The sequence below is a fragment of the Amphiura filiformis genome, chromosome 17, assembly GCF_039555335.1.
Source record: "Amphiura filiformis chromosome 17, Afil_fr2py, whole genome shotgun sequence".
NCBI lineage: Eukaryota > Metazoa > Echinodermata > Ophiuroidea > Amphilepidida > Amphiuridae > Amphiura > Amphiura filiformis.
The window spans coordinates 22,898,820-22,914,525 of NC_092644.1; the positions used below are offsets into that span (position 1 = coordinate 22,898,820).

General features: G+C 37.6%; 1 protein-coding gene across 1 annotated transcript in view; it reads right to left on the reverse strand.

The window, feature by feature from the left end:
* Positions 1-3,672: 3,672 nt before the first annotated feature.
* LOC140137067 (cadherin EGF LAG seven-pass G-type receptor 2-like) overlaps positions 3,673-15,706 on the reverse strand; it is a gene marked incomplete at its 5' end in the record, with an annotated part of 37,682 nt that continues 25,648 nt past the window's right edge. The window contains 4 exon segments of the mRNA XM_072158725.1: positions 3,673-7,353; positions 7,969-8,114; positions 8,574-8,778; positions 13,236-13,458. Coding sequence (XP_072014826.1) covers positions 7,164-7,353; positions 7,969-8,114; positions 8,574-8,778; positions 13,236-13,458 — 764 coding nt within the window.

Genomic DNA, 15,706 nt, shown 5'->3' on the forward strand with positions numbered 1-15,706 from the left:
ATTTTAAAATGTGATTTGCGTTTTTATGCGATTTCCTAGTAACGTGGGGCCTTCGTGCCCCCCGGGCACATCATACATTTCTAGTGGGTATCCCCAGGCTCCCCCGGAATTTTGGGGTGATGGGTCTTTGGGACCTAACGGCGCACCGGTCTTATATATCGAGCCCCTCAAAGTTAAGACTAATGAGATTTGGTCAAATAATAAGGGCAACATAGGATATCTTTGCCCGAACTTGGAAACCTCCTCTCCCTACACTAGGATCCACAATATGCTCATCTATCAGGACAAAGTTCTTTAACCCCAATACATTTGTACATTCATTGAATGACCTATGAAAATTTGGGTACAAAAACTCATACTCTGCAACTTGAGGTCACATTTTGCACTATGATTGTTTGAATTGAGGTTATTGAACTATGTCATTGGGATGAGGCTATTGTGGTCCATAGTGCTAAATACTGTAAAAGAAATTAGAAACAGGACTAAAACATCAATAGAAAAATGATCAGATTTTTTAATCAATTCTTGAAGAAGGAGCTAACAGGATCAATTCTACCATGATGACTATCATGCTTCGGCTATAGCTAAAACAAAACCTTCGTGCAAATATGGGACTTCCATGCAGTAAAAAGGGGAAGTAAAGGTCTTAACATTCCCATTTCCTCACTGAAAGTCCTGAGAATTGAGTCAAATTTCCCGTTTATTGACAGAAAGGATTCTTTTGCAAATTGAATTTAATGATATACACGCACATCGGGTGAAATAATGCTTTTATTTTCATCATAGCCTTATCTTTTAAAGTATAGTAAATAACGGCTATAATGAAACAGTTTTAATAATATCATTTTGGAAAGGAAATAACGCAAGCATCGTGTCTCTAACTTAACTTCAAAATTTGGTAAAATTACCAATCACAAAAGCTTGATTTTCCAACCACTTATAAAACCACCATTTACCCTTTAGTTACAATTACCTACATTATTATAATCCCTGAATAAATTCATCAAGGCAGGTCTGTAGATTATCCATCACATAAAGAATTTCATCACATCAAGACCAGTCATAACTTACGTTTCTGGACGTTTCATCAACAATCGGTTGATTTCATCAACAGTGTTGCTGTTTTGAAGTGCTGTGTGATATTGATACACAGGGGTTGATGCTGCTCCAACTGCTCGAGTTGCCGGATCAGTATCACACAGCACTACAAAACAGCAACACTACTGATGAAATCAACCGATGGTTGATGAAACGTCCAGAAACGTATGTTTTGACTGGTCTTGATGTGACGAAATTCTTTATGTGATGGGCCATATATATTATAATCTAGACACACATTTTGGTTCTACTCACTCATGTTTATTAATTAGGTCCTCACAGTTGGTTTATAGTCAAATCCTCGAAATGGTACATAAAATGCAGACTTGGGATTTGTTTTTTTAAATAAACGCAATTTCAAACAATTAAATAAGCGCAATTTCAAACAATTGAGAAAATAGTAGCAGTCTGCCGCCTGGACAACCAATTCTTTAGAAATGCTTAGTCGCGCTAAAAGTCGATCGATACATGTAAAAATCAGCACAATTCAGAGATACACCTTTTTGCTATGAAATTAATTTTCTCGGTCAAATATAAAGCAATATTTTTTTTTTTCTTCAGTAATGTCAGTTAAAAACTTGGTGCTTGGATATACATTTTTTTAAATCCTGGTGTTAAAATTAAGCATCAAATTGTGTCTTTTAGTGTGATATTTTTGATTTTTATAGGCCTTGAATTCGCCTGCGAGCTTTTTACGGAATTCATGTTTTAGCGTCTCAAACTAACATAGTTTGCTAAAGAAAGATATTTCCCACCTCTGTAAAGCACATCGTGTGGGTTTATATGTTATAGTTTTGTCAGAATTTCCGTTTTTGTTTTACCCTATTTCCATTGATGCTCCGAAAATGTCAAACTAAGTAAAAGTAGGCAATGGTGAGTACCACACCACATTTCGCCAAACTACATTCTAGAAACGCTTGCTGTTAGAATAAGAAAAATTTTAATGCTAATTTATTGCACATTCTAGGGAAGCGTGGTTACCTTTTTAAAATAACCGAGTGAGAGGGTTTTCAAGAAAATATTTTTCCTGTCAAAACTGAAGCATCCTCTGTATAAAAGAAAATATGAATATTAACTGCACATCATATATAACGATTCGTGATACCCAATTATGGCGCATTTGATGCCGTTTAAGAGGCAGAGAATTTTATTTCAATTTTATATACGCCAAAAATTTTTTTAATTGAGCAAGAATAAGGATAGAAAAACGTTGAAAATCCTATGTGAATATTACATTAGACCCGGCAAAAGATTACTGTTTCGTTTTTATGGTAATCTAATCTTTTATTTCCTGAAAAAACATTTGGGGTCTAAAATGGAATTTTTATGTAATTGATAAAAACATCGAACGTGTATACAAGAAAAATGGTAGGTTCCTCTATAGTATTTTACTGACCATGGAAATGTACTGACACCGTGAGAGCACGTGTCAAAATCGATATCATGTATTGTCCATATAGACGCGCATTTATCATGTTTATGGTCGGATTAACAACAATTGAGCGCTATTAATACACATTAATGTATTTAGGCAAATAAAATTCCAAAATATGGTACGTTTTCTGCTTTTGCTTGTCACGTGGTATGCCTATATTGAAGTTGCGATTATATCTTCAAATAAGTTTCAAATGAATTCCATGAAGACAAGTGGTCTAGTGGTCTAAGGCGCTAGGCTCATAGAGTATTATAAGCGGCGCCGTGAGTTCGAACCCCGCCTCTGCCAAATTTTAAAAGAAGCAGAATTTAAATTTTACTTTTTTAAATTTCATATTGGGGAAATGTGACTGGGAGAATTTATGTATGGCGTGGAGTGGTGTGGGTGAGTACTTTTATCTCGAGAGCAACCAGCGGAAATAGTCGATATTTCCTTTGTTGTTATCCAGGTCAATTTTTCATTGAAAGCAAATTGCCCGACCAGCGATTAAATCCCCAATTGGGTGTTCTGGTTAAACATGATCAGTAGGAGCGCTATAGGTCTGGGAATTTCTTTGCTATATTGAAGTTCTGGCAACACTATAGCCATGCCGGTATTCCTATTAAACCCAGGGATATCGATCCACAATGCTAGTACTAGCCTTTAGATTTCACGTGTTGATTTAGACATTTTTTCAGCCGACAGTGAAAGATGGTGAAATCAAAACGGAAATTCTGACAAAACTATGATATATAGCTCACGGTGATGTGCTTTAGAAAGTTGGGGAAAATCCTTCATTAGCGAACTATATTACTTTGAAAAGCTAAAAGGTTGATCCAAGAAAAAGCTCGCGGGCCGAGCTGAAGCCTATAAAAATCGAATATCTTACACTAAATGACTGAATTTCAGGCCTAAGTTTAACACCAGGATTAAAAAAAAAATCAGTATCAAGCATTATAGTTTTTCCAGCCATTTACTGAAAAAATGAAAATTATTGCTTTTCATTTGGCTGAGAAAAAAAAATTTATACTGAAAAGGTGTAACTCAAAATTTTGCTCATTTCAACACCAATTTCGATCGTTTGTATTGCCTCATTAAATGACTGAGTGAGCCTTGCAGAACAAAAAAGAATCGGTTGTGCAGGTAGCTGACTGGTAGAGGCCTAACTATAAATAATTGAGAAAATAGTAGTAACTAGACGTGTGACTCCAGATCAATATAATATGTCCTTTTTGCTATTTGAGAGCGTAAGCGTTTGTTACGAAGGTTCCAAAAATGTGTGAGTCAAATTCTAGGTTTTTTCCAAACTCTAAAGATACAGTTGAATATTTCTTTTATCATTTCCTTTCCAAAAAGAATACTTTTACAATAGATACAGCAAAAATAAAGTCAAAGAATATCCCAGCAAAACGTGATAATTGTGAATAAATGTCAACTCTGATATTTACAATAAGGCAGCATTTCATCCGTAAATTATTTCAGTAATGATTAAAGAGTTGCAATTTCAACACTGAATTTTTCGCTTACCACTACCAGGAACGCTTTCGCTAGGTCAACTAGCGTCTTCAGCAGATGGTTGTGCTGTGATGAATCTTATCTACAATCGGAATAGTCCTTCAAAGGATGTTACGATGTCGTGCCCCTCCCAGGTGATGTCATCAAAAAGGACATCGTAACATCCTATGAAGGACTATTCCGATTGTAGACAAGATATGATCACATCATCACCATCTGCTGAAGACGCTAGACGACCTAGCGAAAACGTTCCAGGTGAGCGAAAATGTAGCAGTGTTGAAGTTAAACTTATTTTTTTATCTATACAACTACGTATAGTTCAGTAATATTTTGTTTTAATGTTTGAATAAATATGTGGCATATATCGTTTTTGTGTTAGTTGGTGTGCATGTGTATGTGGGGAGTGCGTCTATTTTCACCCGCAACCGTGGACAAAACGTGGACACACAACCATTTCAGAGGGGTTACATACATTTAAAAAGAATTAAGCAAATAAAATGATTTAATGTCAGATCCGCGGTGTCAGTCAGTCGATGAAATGTCACAATGTTCATGTCCTCAATTGCCTTTGTAAAATCCAAGCGTATGATTGCGGGTTGATGTGAGTAGGGGTGTGTGGGTAGGATGGAGTGTGTGGTATTCGGAACGTTCCAGTTCCAGTTATAATCCATACACCCTCTATAAAAGACATGATCTTAATATTCCACACAGGAATTGTGGATTTCAAATGGGGTTACCTGAATGCCAGTGACTTCATTTGAAATTCACACCCCCTGTGTATGAGATTAAGGTCATGTCTTCCATAGGGGGTTTATGGGTTTCAACTGGAATTAGGCCTACCCATTGTTTGTGATGATGGACATCGACAACATAGTGAATGCAACAAAAAATTTGCAAAACTATGTAATAATTTGAACTAAAGAATGTTTTTAAGATGAAATTCATTCAAACGAGTTTCGTCTTGTAGATGAATGTAGCGACACGATTCATAATGTTCTGATATTAATATGCTTGATCAGATTGACAGCCTCGTCCCCTCACATTTTCCCATCAAAAGGCAGACTAATGGTATCAGTTGAAAGCACAGAGAGAGGTTGCGATTTCCAAACGTACGTATCGTACGCACGTATATAATTCAAAATCGTGCCACTCTCCTGTGATGGGAGTTTGAATACGTACATACGGGCGTACGATAATAATAGAGAGCTTGTGATTTCCAAACGTACGTACCATACGCCCGTGTATCTATATTCAAAATCACTCTCATGTGTCGGGCGGGGGGTGATGGGATTATGAATAGGTGCACGGGCGTGTGATACTACGTTTGGAAATCGCAAAGTCTCTAATATGTTTCTCATAACCCCTGTGAAAATTTAAGCCGGAATAATTTCGTTTTGGCGGTGTGAAGATACTCAGTTCACCCCGAAAATTCTAATCTATTCGCCACTTTGTTACACATGTTTTGCTGGTAGGATCAAACTGTTGGAGAAATTTAACGCAAAACTTTGGTGATGGGTCTGATATCATTGTGGAAAACACAATGTCGGACCACAATCTAGGCACACATTAATGCAAGCACACTTGTCAAATAATCTGACCTTTGACATCTTTCTTCTGACATCTGATCATCGACTTCTATAATATCATGTGTTTATCGGAGCTGCACTTTGACCTCTGAACTATTTACATATTTATAAGATTCTATAATATTGTGTGTTTTTGGTACCTCAGCCAATAAATAAATCGACTTGAATCTAACGTATTAAAATATACACATCAATATCTACATACTGGCGTTAAATTCTCAAACAACTACACACTCTCAGAAAAAAGTTCTAAAATAATTCTTTGGCTGTCCTCCAAGGGAAACCGTTAAAAGTTCTATAATGAACCATTGAAAGGTTCTCCATCGGATCTTTAGAAACCTTATGGTTCTATTGGGAACCTTTTTGTGTCATTGAACATATGAAGAACCCTTGTTTTCCCGAGGGTGCTTCCTACGGGACAAAAATATTCTATAGTTACCTCTTTTCTAAGAGTGTAACAAAATTCAAAAAGAGTTGAAAAGTACGATTCAACAACATCTATTCTCTATTTCCACTTTTCATGCTTACCCTCTTTCAACAATCATTTCTTAATGCTCCCCACGTTACAAAAAGGTTCTAAGTTGCCCCCTTTTCTAAGAGTGCATCAAAATTCAAAAAGAGTTTAAACTCTTTTTATTAAAGTATCACAATTCAACAACATCTATTCTCTAATTCCACCTTTCATTCCTATCCTCTTTCAACAATAATTGTTTCTTTATTAACAACTTGTCCGTTTACTGTTTACTGCCTGGCCAAGAAGCCACTCGCAACAATCCAATGTACATGCATTTCTACATAGTAAGAACTTCACAAATTCGTTCAAGTTTACATTTTGTGAAAAATGTAGATTAAAATTACACCATTATTGCAATTATGTTAGTAACATCAAACATCAGGATCTGCGGTAACATCAACACTATAATCTCTAACAACAGCATCATCCATCTATAGATGAGTTCATTTCAGTTCAGTTTGATTTCATAGTTGACATATATGATGTCACGTGTTTACATTCAGGAAGCCCTCTGTTGTTTCACACAGGGCAAAATAATATGCAGCAAGCAGCAGCATGGCGTACACAATAGGAGGGCACTATTCAATATGGGTAACACCCGCCAAATTCAAAGTCCTTTACCCATTTCGTGCAACGCGATTCTATCGTGTTCGCCATACTTCTTAAAGGCTAATGGCAGACTTTTCAAAACCCAACTTGCAAAACCTTTGCCATTTTAGTTCTTTGATATTATGTAGCTTATAGCAAGTTTGATAGCGACGGCTTTAGAACTCTACCGCCGATTGGCAATCGGTTCCGTCAGGTGGGCCGGTTTCCCGGCCGGTTTCTATTGTTCTAAACAACGGGAACATGGTTCAACCGCCATCAACCGTCGGTCAACCGCTTGCCGCCCAAACATTTTTGGTATCAAGTAAAACAATCAATATCCTCTATGTAGACTATTCTCTTTATTTTTTTGTGTAATTTTTTGTTATCTCAGACCAACAGAGGGCGTACCTAATGTAAACGCATGTCACCTCATATAGGGTACAACAGGTCAACCTTCATCTGGCCACCGGCATCCTATCTCTGTTCCTTTATTGGCTAGAGCGCTTTCAAAATCCAATATTTTATTATCAATGCGTACGTCTTTAATACATCCGACAAAGTTGCGATTCAGTATCCTGGTTTCGTCTTGTGTGCTAGGAAGACTCCCGATAATTAGCGGTGTGTTTACATCCAAAAACCTGAAACACAAGGATGAAAGTTGATTTTTATCAAAAGTCTCAAATTGTTCCTCTTAAAACATGTAAAATAACAATTCAAATAAGAGATTTGTACGGTAGGGTGTTTATTTTCCAAGGTTACATGGAAAAGCAGGTCAAAGGTCATTCAATTGATGACCATTCAAAAATATTACAATTTTGTGATGTTAACTTAGAAATGAAGAACATCTTATTTGCCTTATTATTGGAAACTTTGGAAGGGAACTTCAGACTCCACAAAGAAGCATGGAAAGGATGATGCTAACAAGGATAGACCGGAAAAAATCATCTGAATTTATAGGGAATAAACATGAAAAGTAAAGGAGGATGTGTTGACAACGGTAAAAAGAATTGGTCTGGACATCTGGGTAGGGATAACAGATTGAAGATGGAGTCAGCTCATTATGGCAACCATTATATGTAGCGAGAAAAAGAGGAAGACTTCGAGCTAGATGGAGAGATGAGCTAGTCAGCTACTTAGGAACAGTAACCTGGACATCAATTGCAGAAATTGGCATAATTTGGGAGCGGCATTTACCAAGCAGTGGGATGTTATAGGTTAATGATGTCTGTAATGATGATGATTAAGTTCCTTACCATGTATTGACATCTACAGCTTGAGTAGCATATGCAACACACGAAATTTGTTCTCCCTCAGAACCAGTGCCACCATCCTCCTCATCATTATCGTCATCTACTATTGCTTCATTCCAGTCACAGCTGTCCAAAGTAACCTCAACTACCTGGATAAAAAAATACGAACGGCAATTATTAGGCTACTTTATTAGATTAAAACTGAGCGTCAGAGCGAGCATCACTCCTGCCCCTACCGGTCGACGACCTCCTTCAGTCGCCCGTCGTCTATCAAGGCACTCGCACGCAAACACCTACCAGATTCCAGCTGCAAATAAGAACTGCTTAAAGTACTCCTTTTTCCATCAGACTATTTCCGATTGGAATAAATTGCCATACCACATAAGCACTGTAACTGAACCCATGAATTTTAAGACCCAAGTACTCAACCATCTCCAGAAGTTCGATTAACATAGCACCATCTGCGCACAACAACCCTGATCGCCGGGCTCCACTTGGAGCGTTGACCAGTATTCATCCAGATCCAGAGCTTTATTTCAGTGACCTGTCTAACGGCAGGCGGGCGGCGGGCTAACATTAACATCACCACCAATTGCTTGAATAATTACCTTCCTCCTGTAATATAACTCTACCAAATGCCATTTTCTATCATTGACACCACCTGGTGTACCAACAAGTACCCTCATGATAAGTTGTCCAACTGCAAATGAGAAGGCCACCTGGCCTTCTACGAGTTCGATGGCGAAGAAGTCGTGTTGTTGGCTGTACCTGGCCACGTACATAAGCAGACCATTCTCCACCGATGTCGAAAAGCTGTAGTAAAAGAGAAGACATTATAATTATGTAGTTAATAATAGGGATGATGCAAACAAACAGGCACCCTCAAATAAATTGGCCTCTCTGGCAGATGAGATTGGATCAAGAATTCCCAAAGCTGACAGTAGAATTGGTCACATGATTTGTTGGAGTGGTCTTCTTGTCCTTGCTCTTTATCTGCAATTACATTTCTTTCTCAGACTCTTCCATGCTTTGTAGCTTGGCCTATGCGCCTCGTCCCATCACGTAAAGATGTTTGACACCGATACGTCTAATAGAACGGCGGCTTCAACGTTTTAATTTAGAGATTTTTTTTTATTCGGTGAACAAACACACACCCGTGACGTAACCCCGGACGTAATATGGAAATTGCGCGACCTAAGGTGGAAAACTAGTAGCCACCCTACCCACCCCCTCATCCCGATCCATTAGCCAGACCATCTCATTAATATTAATAAAGCTACGCCCACCTCATTCATATATGCTAATTAGCCCCGCTTATCTCATGAATATGCAGATATGATAACTAGCACGCGCCCCTCATTAATGTGCAAACCGGAAGTGAGAACGTCTAGAAATGCCACCCTACTACTTAGTGCGCGAGAAATGTTGTGGGTCAGTACGTGTCAGTAATAGTGCCATGTAACATTTATATCTGGTAAGACCCCATAAACCTATGTTTGACATCCAATTTTAAGGAAAATGAAGTTTTGGTTTATTACACACTGCATTTATGGAATACAAACGTTAAACCAAAATAGGGGGCCTACTACACTGGAAGAGTGATTTGGGTTAAATAAATCTTTTAGAAAGTACACGTTTACTGTGTCTAACCTTTTATACAGCCACTGCATGGTTTTAAGAAAATAATTTGAACTTGGCTTGGATATAAAAGCGGAGTTGTTTATAGTTTAGCATCACATGTTATACATAGGAATGACATAGACCTAGATTCTATCAACTTCGTATATCACCTCACAATTCTTGCTGATGTGTTCAGTTTTCGTCACGCAGGCAAATGGAATTGTACTATTTGCACTCGGGAATAATGTGTGTTGTACATTCACACAAGGGAACAATTCTGTTGGTTAAATCGCATGTGTTTTTCCCTGCAGTCTGGTACATGTATATAGGATGGGTTCAAAACGTGAGCAAACATACAAACTGCAAACAAACAGGTGAAAGGGAAAAGCACAATTACAATTTTCTTCTGTGGTAGGCCTATGTTTAGGGCCGAGCCCAACCATTGTCGCGTCGCGCAATCTCGCGATAATTTTCTGCCATTTAGTTGTGATCATCGCTGCACACTGATGAATCCGAATTTATATAGACCGGTCTTTTGTTCTGATTATAGAGGGCGACCTTATCGTCTTTTTGCACTACAAAATCCGGTTTTGCCATTGTCGCTATACACGCTACGCTCGGCGAATCGTTGTAATATCAACGCGTATTGGCGAAAAGCGTCAAACTATAAACCGGCCACACCCTTTGTTTATTCTGTCTGCAGAGTGCGACGTTACCATCATCATTTGAACACACATATAGCCTCGGCACAAAAAGCTTGGCCGGCCAAGGTACACCACCGTAACGTGCTATCCCCGGTCGTGTGTCTAGCCCCCGAGGGGTCCGTGGTTCCGGAGAAACTTCGAATTACACCTTATCTTCTTTCTTTCTTTCTTCCTTAATCTTTCTTACGGATTTCTGCCCCGTTAACTTTTTTGCCGGGCTTTTTTGTTTACAGCATGATAAACCAAAAGTTCTATAAAGTTCGTTTAGTATAATGGGAGTATGTGTATGTTGATATTTTCTATACATGTATTACATTTTGCTTTTCCAAAAATATCCACGACCTTAACCTGACCTGTCTAACATCCTCTGGCGCTAAAAGTGAACACACATCACGCCCCCAGAATACAAAGGCCTCATTCCTGCCAAGGGAATACTCGCACTTTGCGGTGCAGCATAGACCCTGGATATGGAGTCTATGGATCAATTTGAGATTCTGGTTCTATCATAATCACGATAATTTCGTCACTTTGAACATGAATGATAAATCAATCTTATGAAACATAGATTTGGAGAGCATTTTCAGGCTTGTTGGTAAACTATGGGTTGTAAGTTTAAGAATTTTTAAAACTCTTTCAGAGATACGGGTGTTTTTTGAAAAAACAAATCTAGAAAAAGTGCAAATTCTTCCTTTTTTTGCAAGCAAAATGTGCGAAAATGTATACAGAATTGTACAAATTTATCGTGATTTTTAACAAAATAACAGAAACTGGTATACTTTTAGATTGTTTTTGTTTATCAAATTTGGTATATTTTCATTGTGAATCCCAGCAGCATCATATCGATATCCAATATAGACCCCTTGGCCACTCCCGGTGGCCACTGAAAAAAAAGCAAGGAAATGCGATGAAATGGGATTCAAAACCATGAACTTCCGTTAACTAATATGACTAGTCGAAATTAATGTTGTCAAATTATTACCAATCAAACAGTTTGCCTGTTCTGTTGTTGGTACTTTCTGAGTCCAATCACTTATAGGCCTACCTATCGGCACTTTGTACGTAGGCCCAACATTTTATCACCTATATTTATATTCCCCGATATTTTTATATAGGCATATGAACAGACCCTAGAAAGAAAGCAATCTTGCCAGGTTTCCCCATATACGCCCTTGAACTTGGGCCCTAGACAGATGGTAAAATAAACAATAGAAAATCGTGCGGAAATGTACACACAACCATAAATTCTCCTTCGGTACAAGTGCAATCGTGCATGGTTTCGCTAATAATATAGGGCCTACATTATTCTCCCATGTTTCTCGAATTCTCATCATCGCCTTTCCGACTGCATGGACGATCGATCAGTGGTCCCACATAGGCCTACTTCAGGTATCCAGGTTTTTTAAATGGGTAAATCAAAGCACAGATATATGATTCCAGGAAGGGGGGCTATTAAGTATTATTGACTGAAGGCTGATTTTGCAATTATGTTGGGTTTTTTTACCATGCATGTTTACAGAGATGCCGGGGGCAAAAATCATAGACAGTTGAAGTCGACATTTCAGTATAGGGTCAGGATTTTTGACCCAGAAAGCAAATCTGAAATTTGTTGGCAAACAATATTCCTAATAAAAAAAACCCAACCCAATCCGGCCAAAAAACGGCTGTTATTAATAATTACATCGGCCTAGGCCTAAGAGTCTCAAAATGCCGAAATCTGAACGACTGAATAGAGTTTGTTACCCATCCTTATCCTTTCTTTTACTGAAACATTTGAATAATAAATGAATAATATTATTATTAAGTTTATTTTAATAGTTTCAACGATTTAACTCGCAACTCGCAAAATACCGTTACCCGCATGATGTAGACCATATAATTTGATTTGAATAGGGTCTAGGCCTGAAATTTATTTAAGTTAATAACATATTTTTGGGGACCCAAATTATAGGCCTATTTGAGCAAACTATGAACCACACGTACGCATAATTGCATTGAACGAGTGGGTGGGGAATTCAGAGGTGTTATGAGGTGTAAGCGGGTTCGCCTCAGCAAAATACTTCGAACTTGCCTGTATAATAATATATACGTGTAGGAATCAAAATATACATGTAGTACGTGTTCTTTAGGCTCTGAGCTGAATTGATTTTGGCTCACAAATGTGTGTCACAAATATAGGCCTACATCACAAAAGTATAAATATGGTGTGATCAAGCAAAATCAGTCTGAAGTCGTGCATATTCAATTTTCAATTTATTACCTGATTGTTTAAAGCGTTTACCATGTTTACAAAGCTACATTTTGCAGAAAACCTCATTGAAATTGAACATTTTAGTTCCAAAGATGAACAAATAACAGAACAATTGAAGTGTTTCCAAAATAAAGAATTACTGTCTTTGTTTTTGCTATATCTGAAAATTAATATAGGCCTATATCCGACTTCCAACTGACATCACATACTGTACAAATGCTGTGACGTCTTTCCTGTATACACCATTGGACAGGCTGATTGTATCGCAGCCAGTTTACTGACCCATATGTCAGCGGCTCGATAGGTCGAAGGCTCGTTGGGTCGAAAACAGGGTTCGCTACAATTCTACATGTATATGAAATGAAATATCTAACCTTTTATAATCTTAACCTTAACCCAAGTCCATAACGCTAATCCTAACCTTAACCTAAATTAAAGTTGCAATCGTCCGCTCTCTCCATAACTGCCTTTGAAATACTATGCATGGACCAGATGCAACAGATGACGAAGAACTCGCAGCCAGTTCCGCATGACAATACATACACCCTGCTTCCTAAGATGATTAATCCAGATTAAAGATGATATAAAATACGTCTATCGTAAGATATGAAAGTATTAAAATAAGCAAACAACAATCAAGCACCCCATCAAACAAACACACAAACACCCCAGCAAAACAAATGCACAAATGATCTTACTTGAGTGAGATCTTCATTGTTGATCGTTGTTTCAGCGTAGGGAATGCTATGTAGGCACCACGAGGAAAAAACCGAGACGTCAGCTCACATTGCGGCCCATCGAAGCCATCTGGGCATGTACAGACGAAGCCATCGTCATTGGGTAAATCTACGCATGTACCATCGTGCATGCAGGCTCCGTCAAAACATTGGCTATGATGCAAATCTATCTCACAATTGTCTCCTGAAAAAAAAACAGGGGAAGAAAAATAAATTAATGCATTGTATTTTACAGTATCATAATGCCAAACATAAATTTAGATTTGGTAATGCCATGATGGTGCTCCGTCGTTCGGTGTGGATATTACGCTGTCGACTTGCACAAGCATACCGTAGGCATCGCAATCAGTTGTCAGGAATTTCCCGAATTCCTTATTTGTTTGTTTGTGACTACAAAATCTTTATTATTTTTGAAAGGGCTGAGGTGTGGAACACACGAAACACAAGTTACCGATTTACTGTCCTCAACCGTTTCGTGTGTTTGTGATTTCACACACCTAACAGCCTGTCTCTAAATCGCTTACAATTTCGTAACTTTGAGAGCTGACGGGGAAATATGTACATCGTGCGCGCTTTGCTTAATTGAACTGTTTCAGTGTATTTGTGATTTCACAAACCATCAGCCTTGCCCTACAAATCGCTTTTGTAAAATTTCGTAAGTTTGAGAAACGGGAAAATAGATATGCATGCTTTGCTTATATCGTGTGTTTGTGATTCACAAACCCAACAGCCTGTGCCTAATTCGCTTCCGTACAATTTCGTAACTTTGCGAGTTAGGGAAATAGACATCATGCACGCTTTGCTTGAACCGTTTCGTGATTTGTGATTCACAAACCCAACAGCCTGGCCCTAAATCGCTTCCATACAATTTCGGTACTTTGCGAGTTGGGGAAATAGACATCATGCAAACTTTGCTTAATTGAGTTATTGTCCGAGTTTAAATCAATTTCACAATCGGAAGTTTTGCAAAAAAGCACACGTTCCTATACCTTTTGGTACATCAAACTTGTAATTTTGTATCAATCATCGCATTTTACGGCAAAATACCCCCTCCCCATTAGTAAGGAGATTACATATTATAATTATTAAGAAAGATATTTAAAAAGGAGACGAAAAGTTTCAAATAAAATATAGAGACTCAAATTCGAAAAAAAAAATAATATTATTATTTTAGCAAAGAACATGAAGAAAGACCAAGTTACAACACACCGTTGGCATTTCTACAATTGTATAGAATGTCGCCTTTGACATTAATCATGTATTTAATGAAATAAAAACAGACATTGATTGTAAACATACACCCGATAAATTTGCAAAAAATTATTGATTTAAGACATATAAATTTATCTACCCATATCTTTTAACCTAATATTCCAGAAGTCAAGTTACACCATTATTATTGTACATCGCAATATACATGATATATCAGTACAAAGTTCATAACCATGCATCAATAACCAGTACCATCCAAATAATGAAGTTTCATTGCCATATTTGGAATTGGTACGAAAATGAGTCCAAAAATATTGGGTCAGGAGTTCTTTAGAAAGACCTCAATCAATATTAGGTCGCTATCTCAAAATTCGCTGATTTGTTAAAATCTAATATTAGTAAACAAAAACATTGTATGTTTGGCCTCAATCGACCGACTCTAATTTTTTTTTAATGGGAAAAAAGTACGCCTACAAAAGAATACCGACCTTAATTTCTGAAAATCCAAAAACATTTTTTCCAGTCTACATTTTTGCATTCCAATTGACCAAAAATACATTTTTGAAACAAAATGTATCCCTTAAAATCTGCTTAAACATTAAGCATCACAAGAATATAATATTGCAATTTACACATTATTTAGGTAACTGCAGGAAAATTGATCAGTTTAGAGAGGTAATCGACCGACCGATTTTTTTTCACCCAAAAGAGGAGATGAGGCCAAACCTACACTTTTTTGACTGATGACAGTGAGTCAAAAAACCCCACTATATTAAACGATGTACTCACAAATTGACCTCTGAATTCACTGGATACTAAATCTCATCCCCTACAACATAAGGTTGTACGTTATTGAAATGAGGTCGTTGAACTATGCCATCGACATGCGAATATTTGGGTACATAGCGGAAACAGTAACTGGTTTCCCTGATTTTCCCATTCATCTTTTGACCCCGGTTTACAGACTTTTGCCGAAACTTGAAACTTTGAATATTCTAGCGACATTTTGATTTCTTTCATCGGTTTTATATTATTATTTTATAAGAAACCTGCGTATGTCAGCAACTTGTTGGCCTATATGTTACGCCGGTATGTTACGGTACGCTTCTTTCAGTATTTCCGTTCGCCGGCGACGAGTTGATTTCATACACTATATAGAGTTGCTTGCAATGAGTGATTCATATTTCGCCAATGAGATGAATCGTTTATTGCTGCTTTTG